Source organism: Phragmites australis, chromosome 7 (genome assembly GCF_958298935.1).
Source record: "Phragmites australis chromosome 7, lpPhrAust1.1, whole genome shotgun sequence".
In the NCBI taxonomy this organism is placed as follows: Eukaryota; Viridiplantae; Streptophyta; class Magnoliopsida; order Poales; family Poaceae; genus Phragmites; species Phragmites australis.
In genome coordinates this window covers 6,254,945-6,279,712 of record NC_084927.1, presented here as the reverse complement: position 1 = coordinate 6,279,712, position 24,768 = coordinate 6,254,945, and the positions used below count along the sequence as shown (strand labels likewise).

At 45.9% G+C, this 24,768-nt stretch overlaps 1 protein-coding gene across 1 annotated transcript; it reads right to left on the bottom strand.

The window, feature by feature from the left end:
• Nucleotides 1-1,351: 1,351 nt before the first annotated feature.
• On the bottom strand, nt 1,352-24,514 carry LOC133923922 (ABC transporter C family member 4-like). The gene is made up of 11 exons (XM_062369232.1): nt 22,350-24,514; nt 8,994-9,314; nt 8,115-8,201; nt 4,444-5,046; nt 4,147-4,311; nt 3,733-4,027; nt 3,111-3,325; nt 2,720-3,025; nt 2,534-2,597; nt 2,009-2,248; nt 1,352-1,839 (listed from the first exon to the last, which is right to left on the bottom strand). Exons 1-11 carry the CDS (start codon nt 24,444-24,446, stop codon nt 1,697-1,699), a joined length of 4,536 nt encoding a protein of 1,511 aa, XP_062225216.1. The 5' UTR covers nt 24,447-24,514; the 3' UTR covers nt 1,352-1,696.
• Nucleotides 24,515-24,768: the final 254 nt, after the last annotated feature.

Sequence of the window (24,768 nt, the reverse complement as noted above, 5' to 3'; positions counted from 1 at the left end):
GAATAAGCGATCGAACATAATCAATCCACAATCGCAAATCGCAATCGAAGCACAAATAAGCCGCGTCTTCATATCTCTAAAGTCACGAAGCTCTAAAGACTAGTCGAGTAAAAGACCAATACACATCGAAGATCCATGACAGAAGCAATCTCTTAGTTGACTAGATCTTAAGCCTTAAAGAAACCAAAATCTACCTAGTTCTTAAAATTAGACTCATCCACTTCGTTCTCTCGCTCTCCTCGCGGCGCTCCTTGAGCATTGTACTTTATGATCTAAGAATAATCAATGCAAGAATAGACGTATGGCTATTACCCAACTCAGGGTCTGCTTGTCTGATCCGACAGCAGTTTGGTCAACTGTCGAGAATTTATACACGACTTGCCTACTATTTTATGATACAAAAATAGGGATATCTGCAAAGTCGATGAAGTATACCGCGAAAAAGTAGCACATGCTCTTACCTTGTTTTTATTTTGATATCTGCATGAGTATTTTTATGATACGTATTATATGTTGTTTTATTTTATTTAATCTCGTAAAATGCTAGTGTTATGATAGTAAATATATTGTACCGATCCAAGTTCACGTATTGATCTTAGACTGTGTTTGAGTTATTCATGAAGAGTGACTCTTGTATAAAATAGAGTAATCGGTGATGGATAGAGTGATCATACTAAGTAAGTCAAGATTGTTGTTACTCATGGGACTAAGGGCTTAGCTCTTGTGGGACTTGTGTTCTATTAGAGACTGTCCATATCAGAATATTCATCTTAAAAGTATATAAATGGAAATTTCACCTATATGACTCTCGAGGTTGGACACTTGCGGTCATATGTAGCATCAGAGTTTTATTACAAAATAATTCTTGTGAAGCAACCAATTTTTTTTGTTCTTCTGTGTGCAGAGTGTATACTCACCTTTCTTTTATCTAAGCTTTTGCAGCCAGCAACAGAGATGATTATGCCACCGAACCAAGGTCGAGGCATGAAGACTAGCCATAGGCAGACGGGAAAGGGAACTAAATCCATAGGCTCTCGTTCACCGTATTTCTTTGATTGCCTTTCTTTCTCTTATCTCCAATTGACTCGGAAGACACTCTTAGCAAGTAAGGAGCTGGTTTCCCATGGCTACGCGTGTTGATGTGTTGATTCAGAAGACAGACTCTTAGCAAGTAAGAAACGTCCAGGTGTTGAAAACCCGTGAAAAAGCAGGAGCGAACGGTTCCACAAATCTCAATTAAAAAGTGACAAGATATCCTGATGGACACTTCAATTTTGATTGTATCCTGATGGACAAGAAACGTCCAGGTATCGAATTTTGACACTTCAGTAGTCTCTTAGCTTCTCCCACAGTCTCACGTCAGTAAAAAGCATTTTGATTGTACCAGAGAGAATATTTATTGTTTCTTAGTTGAGAGACTCTCTTAGTGATTTGTGGGTCATGTACAAATAACTTAAAATGCAAAAATCATCCTCCGAGTTTTGAGCTATCTCCTATAAAATCCATTGAAACTACTGTGTCCAAATGGGACCTCATTGATGTCTGTTCTCTGCCTGCATGAACGTCGGTCCACTCGTGAACAGGAAATTACAACGCATTGTGCTTGCAATTGCAAGCTTGCAAAATCTCTCCGATAATTTATTTCCCCTTTCGTCAGGTGTTGTATACTAATATACCTAGCTTTGTGGTTCCAAGTCTATCGGCTTTGCGGTGAAAATATGGTGTCATCATCCGTTCCCTGCGAGCTAGAAGAGCGCGCTGTGTACTCCTGAACCATGGCGCCAAAGAGTGACGGCCTCCCCATCAACTTGGAGGGTGCGTCGAACTCTTTCACTAGCCCTGAAACAGACAGATACAACACATACGCAAAGCTTGAACACAAGCAAGAAAAAAGAATCTCAATACAAGGAAAACAAATGAATTCTCCAGTGACGCGTAATTTATTTTTGGGAGAATCGTGCAGGGGAAAGGGAAAGGTAGGGGATGATCAGTGAGTGCAAAGGCTTACCTGCATCCAGCACCAGAACTCTATCGCTGTCCATGACTGTCGCTATACGATGTGCAATGCTGATGACAGTAGACTCGGCGAACTCCCCTCGGATGATCCTCTGGATCGCTGCATCCGTTTGAGAATCAACAGAAGCGGTTGCCTCATCCATGAAGAGGATCCGGCTTCGTTTCAGTATAACGCGGCCGAAGCAGAGGAGCTGCTTCTGCCCTAGACTCCAGTTCTCCCCCATGTCGGCAACTGCAAAGAACAAGCAATGGACAAGAAAACATCTCACCTGGTTATCTATCTTGCTACAAGAAGAAAAAAAAGACGAGAAACGAGTAAATTGTGGTGCAGATCACTAGACTGATTTAAGCCAATAAGTCTATAAGTTTGCGGGACCCTAGACTGATTTAAGGAGATATCAATTTTATACAAGTTCACAAGTCTGCCATTTAAGAAAATAATTGACTCATCTTGGACGAGTTGGAACACTTTAGAGCGTTTTTTTAGAAGAAAAAAAATTGTTTACGAATAGCAAACCTAGTGCGTCAAGCTTTTCTGGTTTTGAAGCTACTATATCCTTCAGCTGGCAACACCCGAGGACCTGCAGATAAATAAAAATAAACATATCAGGCTCAATAAGAAAAAATAACAGTTATGCTTATGCATCCAATCCAAGAGGGAGTTCATGTTTCGAAAAACAGAGTAACTTAATCTAGCTTGTACCTGCCATATCTCAGCCTCAGAATACTGCCCAGTTGGGTCGATGTTGCTCCTTACAGTTCCTTCAAAGAGCACAGGCTCTTGGGGAATCACACCAAAGCGAGATCTGAGATCATGAAGCCCCAAAGTGGAGATATTGACACCATCGATGATGATCTGGCCTTCTGCAGGCTCCACAAGCCTGAATAAAGCCTGGACTAGAGTCGATTTGCCACTGCCAGTCCTTCCCACAACTCCAATCTTTTCCCCACTCTTAATACTTATCGTAATACCTTTCAAGATTAGAGGAGTGTTTTGCCGATACCTAACCTGAAAAGAGTAGTACTAATATTGCTCATTTCTCTTAGTCACTTAGAGTACTAGAAGAAACTGATACAGATAAAATAATGTTGACCTTTAGATCTTTGACGTCAATATCTCCTCGGCTGGGCCAATTTGGTGAGGGAAGACAATCTGCCACTTGCCATGCTGCCTCGGAAGGGATAGTACTGTACTGATTCACCCTCTCCACGGCTACCATGTCATTTTCTATCATACAGCTTACGAGAATTGTGTAGTACACCAAGGAATTGAGAGAAAGACCATAGGAAAGGGACATGCCAACGAATTCTGCATCACAAAGCCATGCATTTGAAGCTCACGAAGAATTGAACAGAGAACATATAGAAATATAACTTTAAGTAGAATTCATCAGTAATCCTTTTTGAGTATTCGGCTTGGACCATATATACAACGAAGCGACAGCAAACTCTTGCATCTTGACTTGAAGTGCTTCAACAAAGAATTTATTCTTCATCATTGCTCCTACAAAGATTGAACCATCTACAAAGGATTGCATTTGACGTCGGGACATTCAAATTCACCCAGTGACACATTTCATTCCTACTTAGCAATTCATTTATTTCTAGTATATTATCCCTAAAAGACTTGAGGACCTAGTACATGAGTATCAATTCTAGTCTGCCACATCACACAAACTTTTATGAGCACTAAACTAATGGAGATTATAATATTACCTTTCTTGATGAAATTGCCAGGCAAGCTGATCATGAGAAAAGCAGTTATAGACAAAATTAGTGTGCCAATTAGCTCCAGGCGAAATCCAAGCCACTCACTAGCCGCGTAGTTATGAAAAGACATGCGCAAATTCGAATTGATTCTGTCCAAGTTGGTCTGGTAGAACTCATCCTCCTTTCTAAAGCACCTTACAGTTGGAGCACCCAAAAAGGTTTCCGTAAGGTGATCAATAACCGGCGCCTCTGTTACTCCTTGAAGACGAGTAAGCTCTCGAGATGTTGCAATATAACGATTCTGAAAAACATGACGAAAAGAAGGAAATTCAATTCATTATGATTCAACTAGGAGTCTTAAGTAGTATGAAGAACAATGATTTCAGTCATCTGAGATGCATCGTGGAAGATGGACCACACCCGGTACCAAATGTTCAAAAGCAGTAGCGGAAGTACTGCTATGACTGACGGCCATGCAACTTGGCAAGTAACGGCAATGCTGGTAACCACTGAAATGCCCAATGATGTGGCGAAACCAACATAGAACACAAGGACAACATCAATTTTCATTTGGTCCGATGATGCCTAAAATGGGCGAAAGATTAGCACCACTTCAAGAACAAGTGATCATGTACATAAATTGCTGGAAAAAAAGCGATCGTGTACATGTACAATACAACAAAGTAAATCTATGGCTAGTTGCTACAAAATACATACCCGGCTTAGGATCCTTCCTGAAGGAGTGGTGTCAAAAAAAGACATTGGAGCTCGTAGAACGCTGTCAAACATCTTGTTGAAAAAGGCCTGGGCTGATCGAAGCCCCGAGAATGTCACAACAAGAGTGCTGATCATTTCGCATACAATTGTGGCAGCAACTATCGAAACATAAACACCAAGAAATATGGAAGTGTCAAACATGGCGCCTCCTGATGTTTCGTATGACAGCCAGTAGTTACTTGCCATACTGAAGCCCTCTGACAGCAGTGACACGGCTACAAAGACCAGAACACCCTGCCAACCCCAGGCCTCGGTCATGTATAGCTTGTACGCACGCCAGCTTACTCGGCCACTCTCCTTTTCCTCTTCCTGGATCAGCTTAGAGGAACCTCCTTCTTTGCTTGGTGCAATAGCAATCGTTTCACCTTTTTCATTACTGGATTTGGTAGGCTGAGAACTCCCAGTGTTCTGAACATGGCACGCTTGTTGCCCTGTCATCTCCATTGAACTATGATGAGCAGCAACAAGAGCTGAAAATTCTGAGCATGATGCTAGTAACTCATAATAGACCCCAGACTGGATGACGAGCCCATCTTTCATTACCTGCATGTTCACACACAAGCTAACGTTGTTTAATTTCTATTATCACTCCTTCCATTATGTTGCAACCAGACATGAATGCAGTTTGAGATGGACTAATTACTTTTTCAGCAACTGTGCATATCCGATTTGTGGCAACTTTAGTGAATATTTTAAAGTTGATATTAAGAAGGCAAATCGGACGATATTCTTGAATTTTCAACGCACTACTCTTTTTAGGAATAAGGGTAATGACACTGAAGTTAAGGCTGAAAATAGATAATTGTCCTTGGTGAAAATTCTTGAATAATGCCATGAGATCATCTTTGATGATTTCCCAGAAAATCTGGTAGAATTCAGCAAGAAAGTCATCAGGACCAGGCGCTTTATTATGCTCACTTTGGAAAATTGCCCTCTTTATCTCCTCCTCTACAAAAGGAGCAGTAAGGATCTCATTTTCCCTTTCACTTACTTGAGGAGTATCACTAATTAGTGATTCATCCATCGCAAAATTATTTTGCTCCAATTTACCAAAAAGGCCTTTATAATATTTTGTAATATATTTCTTAAGATTGGCCTCTCTAATTACAAGTCCATCCTCCTGTTCCTGTTAAAATATTCACTAAAGTTGCCACAAATCGGATATGCACAGTTGCTGAAAAAGTAATTAGCCTATCTCAAATTGCATTCATGGCTGGTCGTAACATAATGGAAGGAGTGATAATTCTTCATGAGACTATTCATGAGTTGCATAGGAAAAAACAAAATAGCGTCATCCTGAAAATTGACTTCAAGAAAGCATATGACAACGTTAAATGGCCCTTTCTCCAGCAGACTTTGAGAATGAAAGGATTCTCAACATAATGGTGTGATTGGATAAAAAACTTTGTGTCTGGGGGTCATGCTGGAATTAAAGTTAACAATGATGTTGGACCTTATTTCCAAACAAAAAAGTCTAAGACAGGGAGACCCCCTATTGCCCATCCTTTTCAATATTGTAATCAATATGCTTGCAGTATTAATATCTAAAGCCAAAAGGGATGGACAAATCACTGGAGTTGTTCCACACTTGATTGATGATGGCTTATCTATTCTATAATATGTAGATGACACCATCATATTCATGGATCATAACCTTGAGCAAGCAAAAAATATAAAACTCTTGCTTTTTGTTTTCGAACAATTATCTGGGCTTTAGATTAACTTTCATAAAAATGAGATCTTTTGCTTCGGGGCAGCTAAACAATGTGAAGGCAAGTACACACAATTGTTTGGATGCGATATTGGATCTTTGCCCTTCAGATACCTTGGCATTCCGATGATTCACAGGAAGCTAAGGAATATTGACTGGAAGGGGGTTGAAGAAAAGTTTGAGAGGAAACTGAGCAGCTGGAAGGGGAAGCTTATGTCTGTTAGAGGTTGATTAGTACTTCTAATCTCAGTACTAAGTTGTCTTCTAGTTTTTATGATGTCTTTCTTTGAAGTCCCTCGGGGTGTGCTAAAACTACTGGATTATCTTGGATCCCTTTTTTTTGGCAAGGTGATAATCATAAAAAGAAATATCGACTTGCTCGATGGGACATCCTTTGCCAACCTAAAGATCAAGGTGGATTAGGCATTACTAATCTATCAGTGATGAATACTTGTCTTCTCAGCAAGTGGCTGTTTAGACTGTTTAATGAGGATGGGGTTTGACAAAAAATGCTCAGAAATAAATACCTAGGTAGAAAATCTCTCACTCAAGTTGAAGGAAGACCAGGAGATTCCCACTTCTGGTCTGGACTCATGAAAGTGAAACCGAAATTCCTTAAATGGGAAACTTTTCAGATTAAGGATGGATGCTAAACTAGATTCTGGAATGATACTTGGTTAGGTAATAATCCTCTGAGTGATCAGTATCCTTCACTGTATAATGTAGTCAGAAGGAAACATTCCACGGTGGCAGAAGTCATGAGTTCCATACCGCTAAATCTTTCTTTCCGTAGACCAATTATTGGGGATAAGCAAAATGCTTGGCATAATATGGTGACTAAACTAGTGCATGTTTATTTATGCAATGGCCGAGATTCTTTTAATTGGGGTTTGCATCAACAAATGCTAAATTCTCGGTTCATTCAATGTACAAAGAAATGATGATACAAACCATATACGTCTCTATAAAAGGTCTATGGAAGCTTAAGCTCCCTCTCAAGATCAAGGTTTTCTTGTAATATTTATGTAGAGGAGTGCTCTTGACCAAGGATAATTTGACCAAAAGAAATTGGAATGGTAGCTTAAAATGTAGTTTTCTGTAACCACAATGAAAACATAGAGCATTTATTCTATGAGTGTCATCTTGCTAGATCCATTTGGAACATAATTACTATTGCCTTGGGAATCCAAAAATCTAGCAACATGATCCACATAATGGGGAATTGGCTAAGGATGAGGGGAGCTTTTACTAAATCACGGGTCCTAATTGGGGTAGCTGCCACCTTTTGGTCTATTTAGCTCTGCCGCAATGACATTGTTTTTTTTTTAAAAAAAAACTAATATGAATTTGATGCATGTAATTTTCGGGGGAACATATTGGTTGCGCTTCCGGAGGTTGCTACAAAAGGAAACAGAAAGGGAAGATATCCTGAAGGCATGCCACTGTTTGGATGTGGTGGCAATGCAAATTTTCTCCAAGCATGGATGACCGTACAACCTTAGACTATGTGGTTAAGCTTTTTATTTATCTTGTTTCCTTCATGATGAATGATGAAACTTTGTAATAATGAACTGAGGCTATATGCATCGGTTGATGCAAAAGGCCGGAACCTTGTTCCTTTTTCTAAAAACAATATATCGCAATGCAGCATATGTCCATAGCCAAAGAAAACTGAAATAAATTAAATAGACTTGAGTAAGAAAGTATATAATTTTTCTAGGAACCACAGATGTGAATATCTCTGTTTCTTTTCCCTACTTCAAGAACCAAAAAGGAAACATTGCTACTAACCACTGTAATTGTGCAATATGGTCAAGTTGATCTTCTTTTCTGAAGGAAGAATGTATTACGAATCTATTTCCTCAAAGAGAAATACGGACGGTTTGAACATGAAACTTACAAATACGGTATCCACATTTTGCAAAAAATCCACTTGGTGAGTCACAAGAAAAATAGTCTTATTCTTGAGTATGCCCTTCAGACATTCCTGCAGAACATAGCCTAGTGTTAGAATACATCTTAAGAACTGGGCTAAAAGTACAGCTTAAGAACTGGGATAAAATACTAGCCATAGGTCTCTACTTGTTTGCAAGAACTTCCTTTTGTAATAACAGAAGTTACAGTAAAGAACAAACAGCACTGGAAAGTAGCAGCTCATGAGTCCACCTTGTTGTGAACAGATTCCATACCATCATGATTCTGCGCAAATTACGCATTCTTACTGAATTCAACAGATTCTTATGCAAGGTTCCATTTAATTTCTTTAAAAAATTCTCATCACTATTCTGTCAGTTTCTTCTCTAATAAAATCTCATGTATGACAGGTCAAGATATATGATTTGCATGGTTTGCAAGGTCCCTGAGCATTAGTTTTAGACAGCCAAATGGGGTAAAAGAATACAAGTCACTTTCCCATGACAATTGAGAGGTGTCACGTATGAGGCCTAGTGAACCTTGACAAGGCTACAAGAGCAGACATTTAAAAGACTAAATTCAACCGAAATCAGAGAGTTCATTGAGATATCAACAAAAATTTAATTCAAGGGCCAAATTCAGTATCTTTTGCTAGTTCAGGATAACTGGATATTTCTCTCTGGGTATCTGATTTTGAAATTTCTTTGTGAATATTGGAGTAAAATCTAGCCGATGTGGTTTGTTGCAAGTTTGAGTCTCCACTTTCTCATTATGTTGCATCACTTACATTTGTTTTAAATGTAAACAACTAAATGAAATTGCCAAAACATAACGTGAAAATAAAATGAAAGAAATTAGGATTCACCGTGAAAATAGTTGATCCAGTATGAGCATCAACTGCACTAAAGATGTCATCAAGAAGGTATATATCACAATCTTGATAAACTGCTCTTGCAAGCTGAATGCGTTGTTTCTGACCCCCACTGAGATTGATCCCTCGCTCTCCTATTTCAGTTTGGTCACCAAACTCCATCATTTCTAAATCTTTTTCCAGGCAACAAGCACGTATGATTTCTGAATATCTCTCTGGGTTCATCGGTTTTCCAAATAAAATGTTCTCTTGAATTGTTCCATTTTGGATCCAAGCGGTCTGAGCAACAAACGCTGTGCTTCCACATACGCTAACCTATATCAAAGAGAAAACAGAGATAAGACGGAAGTTAAATGTTCTGAAAAAACATATTGACATAATAGGTGTGTGTATATGTTATTTGGCTACAAATAAGATGCTTTAAATGCAATTTCGGTGTCTCAATCCAGAATCCGGTGAGATCTAAAATATTAATGTTTGGACTTCGTGCTGTATTTCTCCTGATACCACAATCTGTGAAGTATCACTTAGTGTGAAGAAAGAGACGGGAGGATAGCTAACTATCCATAAAATGAATCTCTTCCTAGAACATATGCTCCACTATTGAGTCAACATAATAATTTTCTTCTGTAAGATTAAGTTCCTGTAAGTGACATTAATTTCTACAAAAGCCTATCTGTTAAGAGACCAAAACTGAATGATGGTATGGAGCGTCCTCTACTGTAACTTGCTCTGATTTTTTTAAGAAAACCAAACACTACACATTTTCGGATGCACACCTCATTCTATGGTACTTACAGTTGAATTTAAATCTTCCACAAGAAAATGTAGTACAGAAGCCTAGCTGTTCAGAGAAAAAACTGAACGAGAGTCTGGAGTGTCTTCTACTGCAACTTTCCCTAGTTTTTTTTTCTTGGAAACTCAAATATTACACATTTTTTACAGCCAAAGAAAGCATAGTTCTCAGTTCTGTGGTAGTTCTGATGGATGGATGCAAACCATCTTCCACAATACTTTGCAATCAAACATCACATATACAAATATTCAGGAGAATTCAACATCATGTGATGGTGCACCAGGCTGGACTGCAAGAATTACAATTGACGGCTTATCAGGTCTACACCCTGGTTGTACCTACTGTGCTTTCAATTGAGTATCACCTAGGGTCATCAGAAACTGACCTCTTGTTTTGGTACTTGCAACAATAAGCTAAATATGGTACAGGGAAGAGTGCATTGGCAAGAAGCAAGATAGAGCACCAGCAGCTATTTGGTTACTGGTAACATCATCTGAGTTGATTATGCCAGGTTCTTATAGCCTTATAGGCAGTGGCAGAGCTTGCGCCAATTTTTTGGGGGCCATTCAAAGGATTGTGTACTAATCTTTATATAATTAGATGATGTATTACCTAGCATCAATGCTATATTAAGGGTTTTGATGTTATTAGGAGGGGCCATGGCCCCCCTTGGCCTTCACTGCTTATAGGAATGGCATCATTCTGCATGGAGCACCACCAGTGTTTGTTGATTTAGCTCTAGCCTTCAAGGTTCCTATAAATATATATCTATAAACAACTGATGAGCACCTCCTCCATTGAGGACTAGGAATTTCCGCACTTTTTATCAAATAGAAATTCCAACATTAATCTGTAACAAAGGAAAATTGACAATGAGTAGTATAGAACTACCATATCTAGATACGCCAAGATTTTCCGTTACTCTCGGGGCATATCTTGGGCGTATCTTTATTTTTGGGAAGGAAATCCCTAAACATATGGAAACTGCTTATAGATACCCAAGATATCTCATAAATAGGGAAATTTATCTCCAAGAACGTGAAGGAAGGACTCCAGAGGCCATACGACGACCCCCTATATATATGGAGCCAGGGGATCCTGTAGAGGATAAATCATCAGAAGACACAACACGTCATTGAAGCTTGTGGAAATTCTGATCCCCAAGCCTTCTACAGATAGATCTGAATTCGCTTCTCCACGACTACACACAAGGGAGCCATCCGACTAGGTTTAGATTCATCTAAGCTAGTCACACACCCCCCTTTAACACTCTCAGAGAGTAATACAAGACAAACAGGACGTAGAGCTATTACGCTAAGGGATGTCTGAACTTGTATAAAATCCCCTCTGTATGTTCTTTGATTCGTCTACTTAAAACGTCCTCTATCTCTTCTACAAGTTTGTAAGATCGGCGGTTCACCAATCGTCGACAGCTGGCGCCGTCCATGGAGATTATAACAATAGGCGATGAAACATATACATACGACATGCCATCGACTTCGCCCAAGCCTACACTGAGAACCAGCTTCTCAGACAACAGGTTCTACAACAACTTCACCCCCTCAACCGACGCGCCGGTGATCGATCGGGTGGACGTCGACGAAGAGCTATCTGGCGATGACTCCGACGATGAGATAAGTCACTTCATGGATCAGTGCGCCAAAGCCTACAACATCAAATTTGAACCACTCAGCTGCCAAGACAATCACGAAAGCGATGTTCATCACAAGTCGGGATCCTCCCCCACAACTTCTGACAACATGGATTGTCGAGATACCTACCAGAGCAATCCGATGACAAATCCATTATAGATCTAGACTCCTTCTCTAGTGGAGATTACCCCCAAGAAGTCTTCGCCATTGAAGACGGGGATGATGGTCTGGGTAATCATGATGACGATCCTGCAAACATGAAGATCCCCACTACTCCGGTTCCGGGCGATGGTCAGCTTTCGTTGGCCACACCTCCCTAGATCAAAAATCCCAATGGAGCACAGGGTTTAACGTCTCCTGACCATCAACAGGGGGTTCGATACTTTAGATCTACAATGGCATAGAGGCTCTTTCTTCTACAAGAGGCTGTCATGCATCATCCAACTGCAGATCTAACAACCCCTGCCGGTAAGGGCTGCATCAACTCGATGACCAGCATGGTGAAGGAGGCCATCACCCAGGCCGAGAACTCTCATCTACCCGTCGCCGGGAATAGCTCTAATCAGGGGAAGTCTCGCACCGCACCTTTGTGTGATGGATCAGATTTAGGGAGGTGCAATCCTCAGAACAAGACAACCCGGGGAAATAACCAAGCAACCAACAACCAAAGGACCTCGCTGGTCAGAGATCATCCGATCAACGACCTGCGTGAAGTTATCAACCAGTGAAGACACTTGAAGACCCTTGAGGAGGCATCAATCGTGCCTCGGCGATCTGATCGGAGGAGGCCCCGACACCACTCTAGTCGGAGCCGATCTCCGACCCCTGTGGATAAAACACCCAAGGTTGCCCGGACCAAGCAAGGCCATCAACGGGTACCAGGCCTTCTCTCCAGATCTTTAGAACGTGAACTATCCGCTATGTTTCCGCCCCTGGTTGATTGAGAAGTACAATGGGAGCACGAATCCCATTGAGTTCCACCAAATCTACACCACGACAATCTAAGCGGTTGGTGGGGATGAGAAGATAATGGCAAACTACCTTCCCACGACCTTGAAGGGGCAGTCAGAAACTGGTTGACCAATCTATTACCAGGAACAATCTACTCGTGGGAGCAGCTCTGCGATATATTCTAAGCTATCTTTCAGGATACGTACATTCGCCCTAGAACAAAAAATGATCTCTACCATTGCAAACAAAGGGAGAAAGAAACCTTACGCGAGTTCATGCACTGCTTCAGCAACACCTGGAATACCATCCCTAAGATAAGCAACTATAATATCATCCAAGAATTCACTCAAGGGGCTAGGAGCCGATGATACGTTGAAGACGTCTCTAAGAAGGAGCTTATGAAGATAGTCGACATAGCGCCCAAGGCCAAAGAGGCGCTCCTGTTTGTCAAGGAGAGGGCTTAAGGAATCAAATTCCCCCAGTCCGGGCTCGGCATCGATGTGGCCAAGAGCAAGCGTAAGAAGAACTCCAAGGGAGGTAAGGCAAGAAAGCCAAAGCTGACAAAGTTTTTGCAGATCTACTCGATATTCGTCCTGACAAGCGCTCCAGTTCATCTCGGAGCAAGAGCTACACACCACGTAGTGATGAGAGTGATGGCAAGCTTTGTGCGATCTCCATCAAACTGACAACCATAGCCTCCATGAGTGCCATGTCTAGAAGAAGATGGTCAAGGCCAAGATAAAAAAAAAGCCCTAGGAAAGAAGACCCAGGTCACAGCCTATAACACGGACTCCAGCTCTAGCAGCAGCGAGGACGACTCAAACCCGATGTCTTTCCAGCCGGATGAGAGGACAGTCGACCACATGTTTGGTGGTTTTGCGTCCTACGAGTCCAAGCGCGTACAAGATGGTGGCCCGAGAAGTCTTAGCTGCTACCCCCAAGGATCGCTAGGCCATAAAGTAGTCGAAAGTCAAGATCTCGTTCAGCTAGAATGATTGCTTGGAGAACTTTATACTGCCAGGCTGCTTCCCGATAGTGGTTGAGCCTATGATCAATAGTTGCAAGGTCTCCCAGGTGCTCATCGATCGAGGGAGTTCCCTCAACATCCTCTTCGCAGGTGCACTTGAAGCGATGCAGATTTCCTGATCTGCCATCAAGCCAATTACGCAAGCCTTTCACAGCATGTTACCCAGATCAACGGCCACTCCCATCAGCCAGATATTGCTCCCCGTCACCTTTGGGAAGCATGAAAACTTCTAGACGGAAAATATTTTGTTTGACATGGTTGACTTTGAGACGACATACAATGCCATCTTAGGGCGACCAACTCTGGCTAAATTCATGGCTGACACGTACTACGCATACCAGTGTGTGAAGATCTTGGGACCCAAAGGAATCATTACCATCCGGGGTGGCCCTAAGGCAAGTCTCCGCTGCGACAAGCGGAGTATTGATATGGCGTCTCAACTCCAACCTGGCAAGGAACCTAATAGCTCAAGGATTAAGGTGAACGAGAATTCTTCATCATGACTAGGACCATAGCGCCTCGAGAAGCAAACCCGATAATCCTATGATATGGTTCCACGACTAGTTTGGATCCCACGTAATAGCGCTGCGCTATCTCCAAAGTAGTATGGTCCCTGCTTATCGGCTTAATATAGTCTGTGTCATTTATGTTTAATATATTAGGTTCATAATAGCTCGAGGAACACCAATTAGATCTGTAAGTCCCAAGTGTAAGTACTAAAAGTACATTCGTAATAATAAAGATCATATCTCTTAGAAAGTCACTTGAATTCTTTTCTACCTTACTTGTCTTCCTATGCATTCTAATGCCTGACAACGAGGTAACCACCTTCTGGGTACCTCATCCCGTGCATGCACTCGGGGTTGTGGAAAGTTTTTTCTACAACCAATAGGCAATATTAGCTCTCTTCGCTTTATTATATTATTCATTTAGACTACCTACCCAAAAAAACCTTCCAGAGCAGACAGTTGGGGGCTTAATAGGTACTTAGTACTAGAAACCAATAACGATATATTGTGTACATTCTGAAAGCAGATTCTAACGTGAAGGGAGGGATCGTTACGTTGTGACTTTGGGGTTGGAAAAAAGTTTCTTATCGTGTTTCATGAGTGCCCCAAGGCTATGACGCCTCCCACTCAAACGAACCTAAGGCTGACCATAGTAAGCACTCCGAACTAGTGACTAACATGTCCTTAACTAATCAAAGGAAGAAGTAAGGACATCACGACATGCAATTGAACGCATCCAGCACTGGGTACCCACATAAAATGCAAATATTTAAGATAAAAATTCCTAAAAGTCTAACAAGTTATCGAGTTCTTTATTACAGACTACAAGATAAAAGTTTCAAGGCGATGACCCAAGCCCAAAGTCCATCGCGTCCCCATAAGCCTTGGTCGGCCTGAGAATCTCCTCCACCTTCTGCACCAACTCCTCATCCGTCTCCCTCGGGAAGTCCTCTTGAAGAACATCGATGTTGATGTTCTTGTAGCGCACCTTCAGTATGGCCAGCACCTGGGCGACTACTTCCTCTGTACCTCATCGGGCTTAGCTCGAGATGTGCTCGGCCACCTTCATTCAAAGCCCTCCGTAGACCTCAGCAAGCTTGGTCGTCCAGGTGCCTAGCCCGACTGCATCGGCGTCTCCCACGGGCTCCACCTGAATCCTGACTCTAGCAAGCGCCTCCTGGAAGACATCAAGGGCTGCGACAAGCTGTTGTCGGGCGGCGGACATTCGAGCCCCCTCTTGGGCTAGAGCATCACGGATCTTGGAAAGTTCTACAGGACATCACGTTTAGAATGAGAAGGTGAAAAGGTGCCATGTCTGTGTTATCAGGAGCTTACATTTCGCCCGGACCTCCAGCTCCGCGTGCATGTTCTCCTTCTCAATGACCTCCTGGGAGAGTTGGTGGCACATCTCGATGGCCTCCTTCTCGAGTTAGGTTACTTGAGCGATAGCCACTAGATCTCGTCGTGAAGCTTGTCCATCCGTGACACGAGGAGCTACAAAACTTCAGGTCAGTACCTGTTATTTTGTTGATTAATTGGTTGTCTTGCAGGGAAATGCTTACCACGAAGAAGGAGGTGACGGCCATCTCCGGGTGGTGACCACTCGGACCTTGAACGATCTCCTTCCAGGTATGTCCCCGGGCAGCCTGAAGAACTTTTTTGCGGCTTCCTGGGGTGTTGTGACCTCCACTTCCTAGCTTGGTTGGCCCATGCCAAGGGCTTGCCGGACTTGCTCCCACCCCCTTGGAGGATGTGAGGTCCAGGATCTGGAGGGGTCGAGACTTGGTGGTTGGAGGTAGCACTTCGAGCGTCCTGCAAGAAGGGAAGCTAAAACTTCTGCTCCTACAAAACATAGGAAAGATGTCCATGACGACAACACATACTTGAGCTGCTTCTTGGCCCGGGAGGTTTTCAGTGGGACTAGGATGGAGGTTGGCCTTTTGGATTGCTTCTCGATGCCATCTCCTCCTGTCTCTACCTCTGGCATGTGTATGGGCATCTCGCTCGATGCGCCTGCGCCAACGACTGTCTTTCCGCGATCTTGTGCCGGCACCTAAATGCACTTGGAGTCAACTACCATGATTACAAAGGCTTTGGTTAAATGCTTAAACTTACCAGAGTCGGTGCAAGAGCTCTGAGTGCTGCAGTGAGGATCGGGTCCACGGTGGTTGTAGTAAGGATCAGCTCCTCGGTAGTTGGAGTTAGTGTTGGATCTGCACGAGTCATTCCTGGGGCAAGAACCTTAGGGGCTGCAAATGAAGACGGGGATGAGGGGTCAAACGCTGGTGGTTGTGGTAGTGTGGGGTCCCTAACAGGTGAGACATCACCTGTCAAGAAGTCGTCCTCATCCAGTGCGTCGCCATCGATAAAGGATGTAGCCGGTGACATAGCACCAGCCCTGCTCCTACTTGGGCCTTTAGTCCCCATGATATGGATGTCATCTGAGTGCTCGTCCCGAACACCCACGTTCTCGGCTTTCGGGTTAGGCTGCCCACGCCTGGGGAGCTTCACGATTCACAACAGTCATCACCGTGGTAAATGACTACTCAGAAAGAAGAAGAAATGAGAAAATGAGAAGGATCGTGAGGCTCATCGACAAGATCCTCTCCTAAGCATCGGCCTCCATCTCTACGATGGGGACTGGGATGTTAAAGAGAGCGAACTCGAGGGTTGTGTTGAGCAGAAGCCTGGTCCTCTGCTCCACCACTTTTGGCAGAAGTTCTATAAAAAAAAATGTTTCGTAAGAAATCAGCATGCAGCTTCCCTAACAGCAGCTCGGGATCAGTCGGTACCTGTATCACCTTCTCGAGCCAGGTCTTCCTCAGCCGTGAATTGCCAAGCACCAGAAATCCTCAACCTCAAAGGGCTCAGGTGACACTTAATGAAGTCCTTGGCAACATCGTACACCATTAGCCCCCGCCCCTTAAGATACCAGATCTTGGCAACAAGAATCCAGCGGATGGCATTCTCCTTCGGCTCTTTCGTCCATGCAGGCCTCAACAACGGAGCAAGACCCCTGTAAGGGAGTTCAAGTGGGTTGGGCTGGCAATAGAACCACTTTTTGTGCCACCATAACCAGGAACTCTTGGTGGCAAACTCTTGGTGCCTAGGAACCCCTTAAGAAGATAGAAGTACCTAAAGAGGTCAAGAGATAGGCGAATGCCCAAGAAGACCTCGCACATGTGTGCGAAGACGTTAAGCATCACAATGGAGTTAGGGTTGAGGTGGATGAGTTTAAGGCTATAAAAACTAAGCACCTCAAGGAAAAAGTTGGAAGGGGAAAGTGGAAGCCGTAGCAAAAGAAGTCAAGGAAGATGACAGTCCAAGTGGTGTTTGGACTGGGGATCACCTCACCCACCGCCGCAGCGCGAGGGGATGACCTCTTACTCTTCCTTGGCCAACGCCTCCTTCGAGATCTTAGATTCCGGCCAGGGCGGGATCGCGATTGCCATAGTGCCGGCGAAAGAGCTCTCTACCCTCTAGATCTTCTTGTAGCCCATGGCGTCGAAGAGGTGGCAGTTGGAGGTTTTAGGGTTTTGTAAGCAGATGAAAGCAAGAGACACACAAGGAAATGATGGGAGGTGAACGATGACGGAAGAGGTAAACGTTATGTGGGCTCTCCGTCTCGCTTTATATGGGGTGGAGGCTCTCAGAACGGTTCTTTGACTAACACTGTGGTGGTTCTGAGCATGACATTAGGCCACGATCTCCTACTTCAATATCATGTCTCATTTAATGCCCGATGCATGCGGGAGCGATTGGGGCAGTAATCCAGAGAACCCAATGCATTACACTGCCAAGCACGTACGTTTCCCTAGCGTCATCATGATTTATTGTCAGGTAAAAGATTCTCACTACTATCCAAAATCTCCACTACGACAGTTCAAATTTCAAACCCGACCAGCCATAAGTCTTTTCTCCCCTGTCCTTTCATAAGGTTGGAATGATATTTTTTGGGCAAATCGGAAATACTACTCGGATGGAATATCTTCTTGAGGTCTCGCTAAAGAACTCGAAGGCATTCAAAATCCCTAGTAGACGACCCGAAGATCCTGAGAATCTATTTAGATGCACTATCCTAATCAGGAATCCGAGTTCTACTCAATGATACGGTCGGTCGAAATGCTTATCTTTGTTGACCAAGACTTTGATCCGTCGAAGCCTCATATCACATACTGGTGGGGGCTTGACAATTAGTAGTATAGAACTACCATATCCAGACATTATGGTTTTCCATTATTCTCGGGGCATATCTTTATCTTTGATAAGGGAATCCTTGTGCGTATATAAACTGCACATTGATACCCAGGATATCTCGATAACAGGGAAGTTTATTTTCAAAAATGGAAAGAAATGACTCCAGAGGCCATACGATAACCCCTCTATATATACGAAGCCAGGGGACCCTGCGGAGGATAAGTTATCAGAAGACACAATACACCATTGAAGCATGTGGAAGCTTTGATCCCTCAAGCCTTCTGTAGTTAGATCCGTATTCATTTCTCCACGACTACACGCAAGAGAGCCATCCGACTAGTTTTAAATTCATCTAGACTAACCACACAACCTCTTTGTAACTGTCTCAGAGAGTAATACAAGATAAACAGTACGTAGGACTATTACCTAAGAAAGGTTTGAACCTGTATAAAAATCCCTCTGTATGTTCTTTAATTCGTCTACTTGAAGCATCATCTACCTCTTCTATAAGTTCGTAAGATCGGTGGTTCACCAATCGTCGATAATTTTTTTTATAAATTTTCATTAATCAAGTGAAGGGAAAATAATCTGCACCGCTTATTTGGGTGGAGACAAAACAATAACAATGTAGATTAACCAGCTGTATAGCAAATGCAACTATTTTTACAATCACACAATTGAAGTTGTTGAAAATAGAATCGCACTTCTAAATCAACCCGCACTGCTAGTGCTAGGTGCTAGCTACTGCTCCTGCTTAGCATGTAAAATAATCGTTTCATATAACATATTTAGGAGGTGTTGCCGTGTTGGTAGCCGAGCTGGTTAGGTACTGCTGTAGTATATTAGCATCAGTTCGGGCTAGCAACATGTAATATTGACCAAGCAATACAGACTACAATTAATTGCAGAGGGCAACAATCTCCAAGGCATCATTATCTGATGACTTTGATTGGAAGTTCGGGTCCAAGTCCAACTAGAATCCAAACTACTAGTACAAGGTATCGGACTATTCCGTCGATACCATCATATTCCATCGGCAAATCCCGTGGATGCCTGGCTGGTAGCACCACACATAGTCATAAAAGAACCAGGAGACCAATGCACTGCCATGTACAATGGAAATTAAATTCCTCACTAAACTCGCGCAAGCCCTTCGGCTCAGATGGCTTGGATACCGCAAAAAGATCTTGAAAACAAGAACAATATTTAATGGTAAAAGAGGGGAGGATGAAAACAAGAACATTATTTTGTCTCGAATACGGATATGTCTATTTCCATTATTGCTTAGATACAGCATCTCGTATTTTTCTTTAGAGACAGTCAAATATGCTAACTCGGTTTCCAGTTAGAGCATCTTCTAGAGTTTTCTAATCTCACTCTCTATAGTTAAATTTAGAAAATTTTATTTAAATCCTAGCTCCAACAACTTATCAATCTCACTCTTAATATTTACTGGCACCTAAATCACCTCTCGCGCTAACTCGACTGCCCCCCGAGCCCACCACCTTGGCAATCCTCTGTCCAAGCAGATAGCGCCGGAGCTCGCCCTCGGCCTCCTAAGCCAACGCCCGACTAGAGCTTCGCCCGCGCCACCCTTTCCTACTCTGTCCGCCACCTCAAGATCCCCTCCGACCTCTCCGTCGATCGGCCGCTCCAGCACCTCCCCACCCGTGACCTCCATCGTGCTTAACTGAAGCTCTCCAGCCCTTTCCCTCCCCTCACCCAAGCCGAATCACACTGCCACCATCGCACCCAACAGCCGTCGCCGCACTTCGTCGGCATGCATGTCATCGCCGACCCACACATGGGTTCGCCTCGGTGCGCTGAACATCTTGGTACCACCCATCCATCAGACTTCGCCACCGTTCGTCGCCGGCAAGCAGTCAACGGCTAGTCAAAATCGATCCCCTCTGCTACGCATGTGTGGAGGAGTTCAGGAGAGAGATGGAGTTGACAGCTAGGGTCCACCCGTCGGTGAGATAGGAGAGGGAGCCTGTCGGTGACACAGGAACCAGGGTCCCTGAGTCCCGAGGCCAGAACAGCAGAGTGCCACGTGGCGCCCTCCCGCGGGGGTTATCTCCCCGAGGTACGAGAATAACAAGTCCCGAGAGAGGGTGCTCGGGGCCATAAACAATGGTCCTCGAGTTCCCCGATGACCCGAGAAGACCAAGTCCTGGGAGAGGGTGCTCGGGGCCATGAACAGTGGTCCCCGAGTACCCGAGTTCTCCGATGACCCGAGAAGACCAAGTACCGGGAAGAGAGTGCTCGGGGCTGCAAACAGTGGCCCCCAAGCACTCAAGTCCCCCGACGACAAGGAAAGCTAAGTACCGGGAAGAGGGTGCTCGGGGCTGCGAATAGTGGCCCCCCAAACACCCAAGTTCCCTGAGGACCCAAGGGAAATCGATTCCGGGAGAGAGTGCTCGGGGCCATGAACAGTGGCCCCCGAGCACTCGGTTCCCTGAGGACCCGAACAGTCAGTTCCAGGAGAGAGTGCTCGGCGCCATGAACAGTGGTCCCCCAGCACTCGGTTCCCCGAGGATCGAGAAAGGGCATATCCGGGAGAGAGTGCTCGGGGCGGCGAACAGTGGCCCCCGAGCACTCGGTTCCCCGAGGGCCTGAGAAGTCCTTCGCCGGTGGCCTCCACAGGGGCCCAGCGGTGAGGTGTCAGCTGGTGAGAGGCCCGATGCTGCATTTAAGAGGGCGCGTGGCCTATCACTTCCAACTGCTCCCCCCACGCTTGCTGTCAGCCCTGCTACGGCCTGGCAGGGGGGCATGGGGACATTTAATGCACAGGTCCCATCCCGCGTCATCCGGCGCGTCTCGGGATAATGTCGCAGAGCTCGAGGCGCCCCGCCTGCCGCCCTGCTGCGTCAGACCTGCTTTGACGGGGCGGGCACACCGGGCTGCTTGATGGCTGCCCGGTGGGCCCTCCCCGCGGCGCCCGTTGAAGAACGGTATGATGACGAACAAGAACGGACGGGGGCTCATTTTCAACCCTCCCCGTCACCTCGTGCAGCAGCCCATGATGGTTGCTTTTCATTCATGGCGCCTTGGAACTCGCGCCATCCTTTCTAGGCACGCTATCACCCCGGCGGGCATATAAGCCGGGCGAGCTCCCCGGAGAAAGACAGGCGAAGTAGAGTTCGATATGAACTGAGTCAATTTCAGACAACCGGTGACAAGCACCGAAGCATAGATCAGCCGAAGAATAAGGAGCACGTAGCTCTAGACTAGACAAATATTTCTGTAACTCAACGGATACTCAGAGAGACATTCTCAGAGCATTTATAGCATACACACATGAGTAGGGTGTTACGCTCAGTGCGGCCCGAACCTATCTAAAAATCCCCTTTTACTACTTCCTGCATCCGATCATTCCATTCCACATGCATCTCATTTACGCCCATTTATTCCACCCGCAAAGCGGATTCAGAATCATCCCCCGGCTGAATCTCAAAGGGGGTCCCTCCGGATCTCCGTTTGAGGAGTTCACCCTCCGACAGAGCTGTTAGAATATAAGGAGTGGGGTATAGAGAGTCTGTTGGAAATTGTAGCAATATAGGAATAGAATTTTTTTTTAGAATGACTCCTTATATAAGAATATAGAGAGTAAGTTTTAGAAAAGTTTTTGAAGATGCTCTTAGGCTAGGCATAGAAAACGATGTATAATCGTCGTCTCCGAACTTGAGCTACGATAAATTGTTGGATTCCTAGGACCATCCCTAACCATATTTCCTTCATTTCGTTCTCTTTCCGATTCCCTTCCCCTTTCCTATTTCCTTTATTTTCTCTCATCTCCAACAGTTTTCCTTTGAGGGAAATCACGAAAGGAAAGAAGAGAGAATCCCGTCTTGAAGGGAATGACTTTGAGAATCCTGTCGTGAAGAGAAACGTGAAAGGAAACCGTTGGAGCGCTGAAGAGAACGAAAATCCCTTCATGACGAGAATTTCGCCCGCAAGGGGAATCCCTTGGGCGTGGTCATGTGCATAGGTAACCTCAAATCGCAATTGGGCTTAAAACTTACGGTTTCACTATTATTTCTGGAGTGACTTTTAACTAATCTTACGGTATATTCTAATATTTCGACATTTAGGTTCATTTTCAAAATCAGCTAGTTAAAATTTAGGATCTCTTTCTCTCTATTTTTTACGTGAGGAATAATGTGACGATGTGCCTAATACCAAATTCTGATCGGAATGTGAAGTCAGCACACTCACCTTGCCGGAGACCTTGTGCATCTCTCCCATGATGCAAGACAGCAGAGACGACTTGCCGGAACCCACCATCCCGACCACCGCAGCAAGCTCACCCCTCCTCACCTCCACGTCAATCCCCTTCAGCACCGTCTCCATCTCCGGGTCATTCTGCTCCGCGCCATGGCCCGGCCGGCCATCCTTGCCATTCACCTCGCCGCCCGGTACGTCCCACGCAAACACTCCGCCTTGCACCTTCACGGCCACCGTGCCCGCGGCAATGCTCTCGACGCGCTCCACTGCCCTGCTGTCGATCTCGGTGTCCGCCAGGAACTTGTTCAGCCTGCCGAGCGACACGAACGCCTGCATGGACGAGACGATCGTCTGCGGGAAGTTCCGCATGGGGCCGTCGAGCATACCGAAGAACGCCGTGGCCGTGAACACTTTGCCGGCGTCGAGCACCCCTCCGGAGGCGAGGTACGTCCCGAACACGAGCACGGTCATGGCGAGCGGGCCACTCGAGAACACCATGTTGCTGGCGCACATGAAGAGCATGATCTTCACCAGCCAACCCAGCTCGGCCTGCCGGAGCTCGCGCACCTTGTCGCCGAACGTCTCCTCCCAGGCCTGCAGCTTGATGACGCGCATGTGGTTCAGCATCTCGGTGATGGCCTTGATGCGGCTGTCGCGGACGCTGAGGAACTTGAGCTGGCACGACAGGTTGAGCTTGTTGGCGAACGCTGTGATCACGGTCACTGCAGCGATGACGGCAAGCGTCATGAGCACGGCGGCGCCGAGGTAGGCATACAGGAGGAGCAGCGCCACCACGATCTGCAGCGGCATCAGCCACAGGTCATGGAGTCCGTGCATGGCGGAGGACACCATCCCAGCATCCACCTGCATGTAGTTCACGATGGCACCGGTGCCGTGCGACCGGCGCGCGCCGGTGGATAGGCGCAGCGACTTGCGGTACAGCGCGGTCTGCAGCGCGCCGCGGATGCGCATGCCCAGAAGCTGCCCCTGGAAGTTGTAGTGGTGTGACGCCAGCGTCTCGACCGCCTTGCCGACGACCAGGATGAGGACTAACTGGAGGCCCTCCCACGCCGTGCCGCCGCGGCGGATGAACTCGACGAAATGGTCGATGAGCGACGGGCCGATGTAACTGGCCGCCATGCCCGAGAGGCCGAGAGCCGCGGTCAGTACGAGCTGCGGCCAGAAGGACAGCCACAGCGCGACGGCCACCGGGTGCCGCGACCCCTGCGTCGGCCAGTTGGACATGAACAGAGCGTACGACGCCTCGGCGCGGTGGCCGGCCGAGACCGAGGGCACGTCTTCAGCGGTGAGGGAGTCAGCTACGTACCCCTTGGAGATGAGCGGGCTGATCCAGCTGAACGTCGCTCGCCAAAGGAACGATGCGGTGGCGTACGGTGTGGCGGGCGCATCCGCGCCGGTGTGCTCTGTTTCACCTTCGCCCGCGCCGGCGTCGTGGCCTGTGAAGCCAGTGACCGCTACGTACGCCATAGGCAGCAAGACGAGCAGGCCGACGAAAGCGAGAACATCGTCCGGGAAGAGCAGCGAGCCGTCGGCGCCGCGGACCGCCGCCGAAGCGGCAAAAAGCACGGCGCCGAGGGCGGTAGCGAGCCAGAACACGCGGAGGTGCGCCGGGTGCGCGGCGGAGGCAACTCCAGCTCCTCTCCCCGACGAGACGACGGTCCACGCGGCCACGCCATGCGCAACGGCTTGAGCGACGAGGAAGGCGGACTCCACGGCGCGCCACGGCGTGCTCGGCAGAAGCAGGAGCGCGAGCGCGAGGAGGACGACGGACGCCGCGGCGAAGACGGCGGACACCCCGAGCGCGACCGCATATCGGAAGAGCGGCGGCGCTGGCTGAGAAGGCTTCTGCAGGAGCGCCTCGCGTTCGGGAGCAGCAGCACTCGGGTCTCCTCTTCGGAGGCGGCAGACGACGATGACGAGGGAGGCGGCGATGAATACGAGGTCAACGGCGCCAACGAGCGCGCGTTGCGGGCATGGGGAGAGGAAGAGGAACGCGAGCAGATCAGCGAAGGAGGCAGCAGGCGGCGGAGCGCACGCCGTGGTGGCGAGCCACCACGGGAGCGTCATCTCGTGCTGCCTCCACTGCGAGATCTGGGAAGGAAGCTTGTTAGAAGGCTTCCTAGCTAGGCCTTCGTAAATCACCTTTTTCGTTTTTGTTTTGGACTCTCGTAGATCATTTTTATTCCTTTTCTTTAGAACATATCACTTTCAAAGTTTCATTCTTTAGGTTGAAAATGTAACATTTGACGTTTGTCCCAAGCATCGATATAGCCACGCTTTAGTTGATGAAATATTTTATTTATCACGTATTAGTTAAATCGGGAGTATCTTGCATGCCCATGGGTATAGCTGAAGATTCTGGTTTTCTTGAACCATAAAGGTTCAAAGT

Coding starts and splice junctions, on each gene's coding strand:
- LOC133923922 (XM_062369232.1), bottom strand. CDS start 24,446: ATGACGCTCCCGTGGTGGCTCGCCACCACGGCGTGCGCTCCGCCGCCT. Junction 4,028..4,146: donor TTTTGAACATTTGGTACCGG/GTGTGGTCCATC, acceptor CATGTTTTTCAG/AATCGTTATATTGCAACATC. Junction 1,840..2,008: donor AGTTCTGGTGCTGGATGCAG/GTAAGCCTTTGC, acceptor TGTCTGTTTCAG/GGCTAGTGAAAGAGTTCGAC.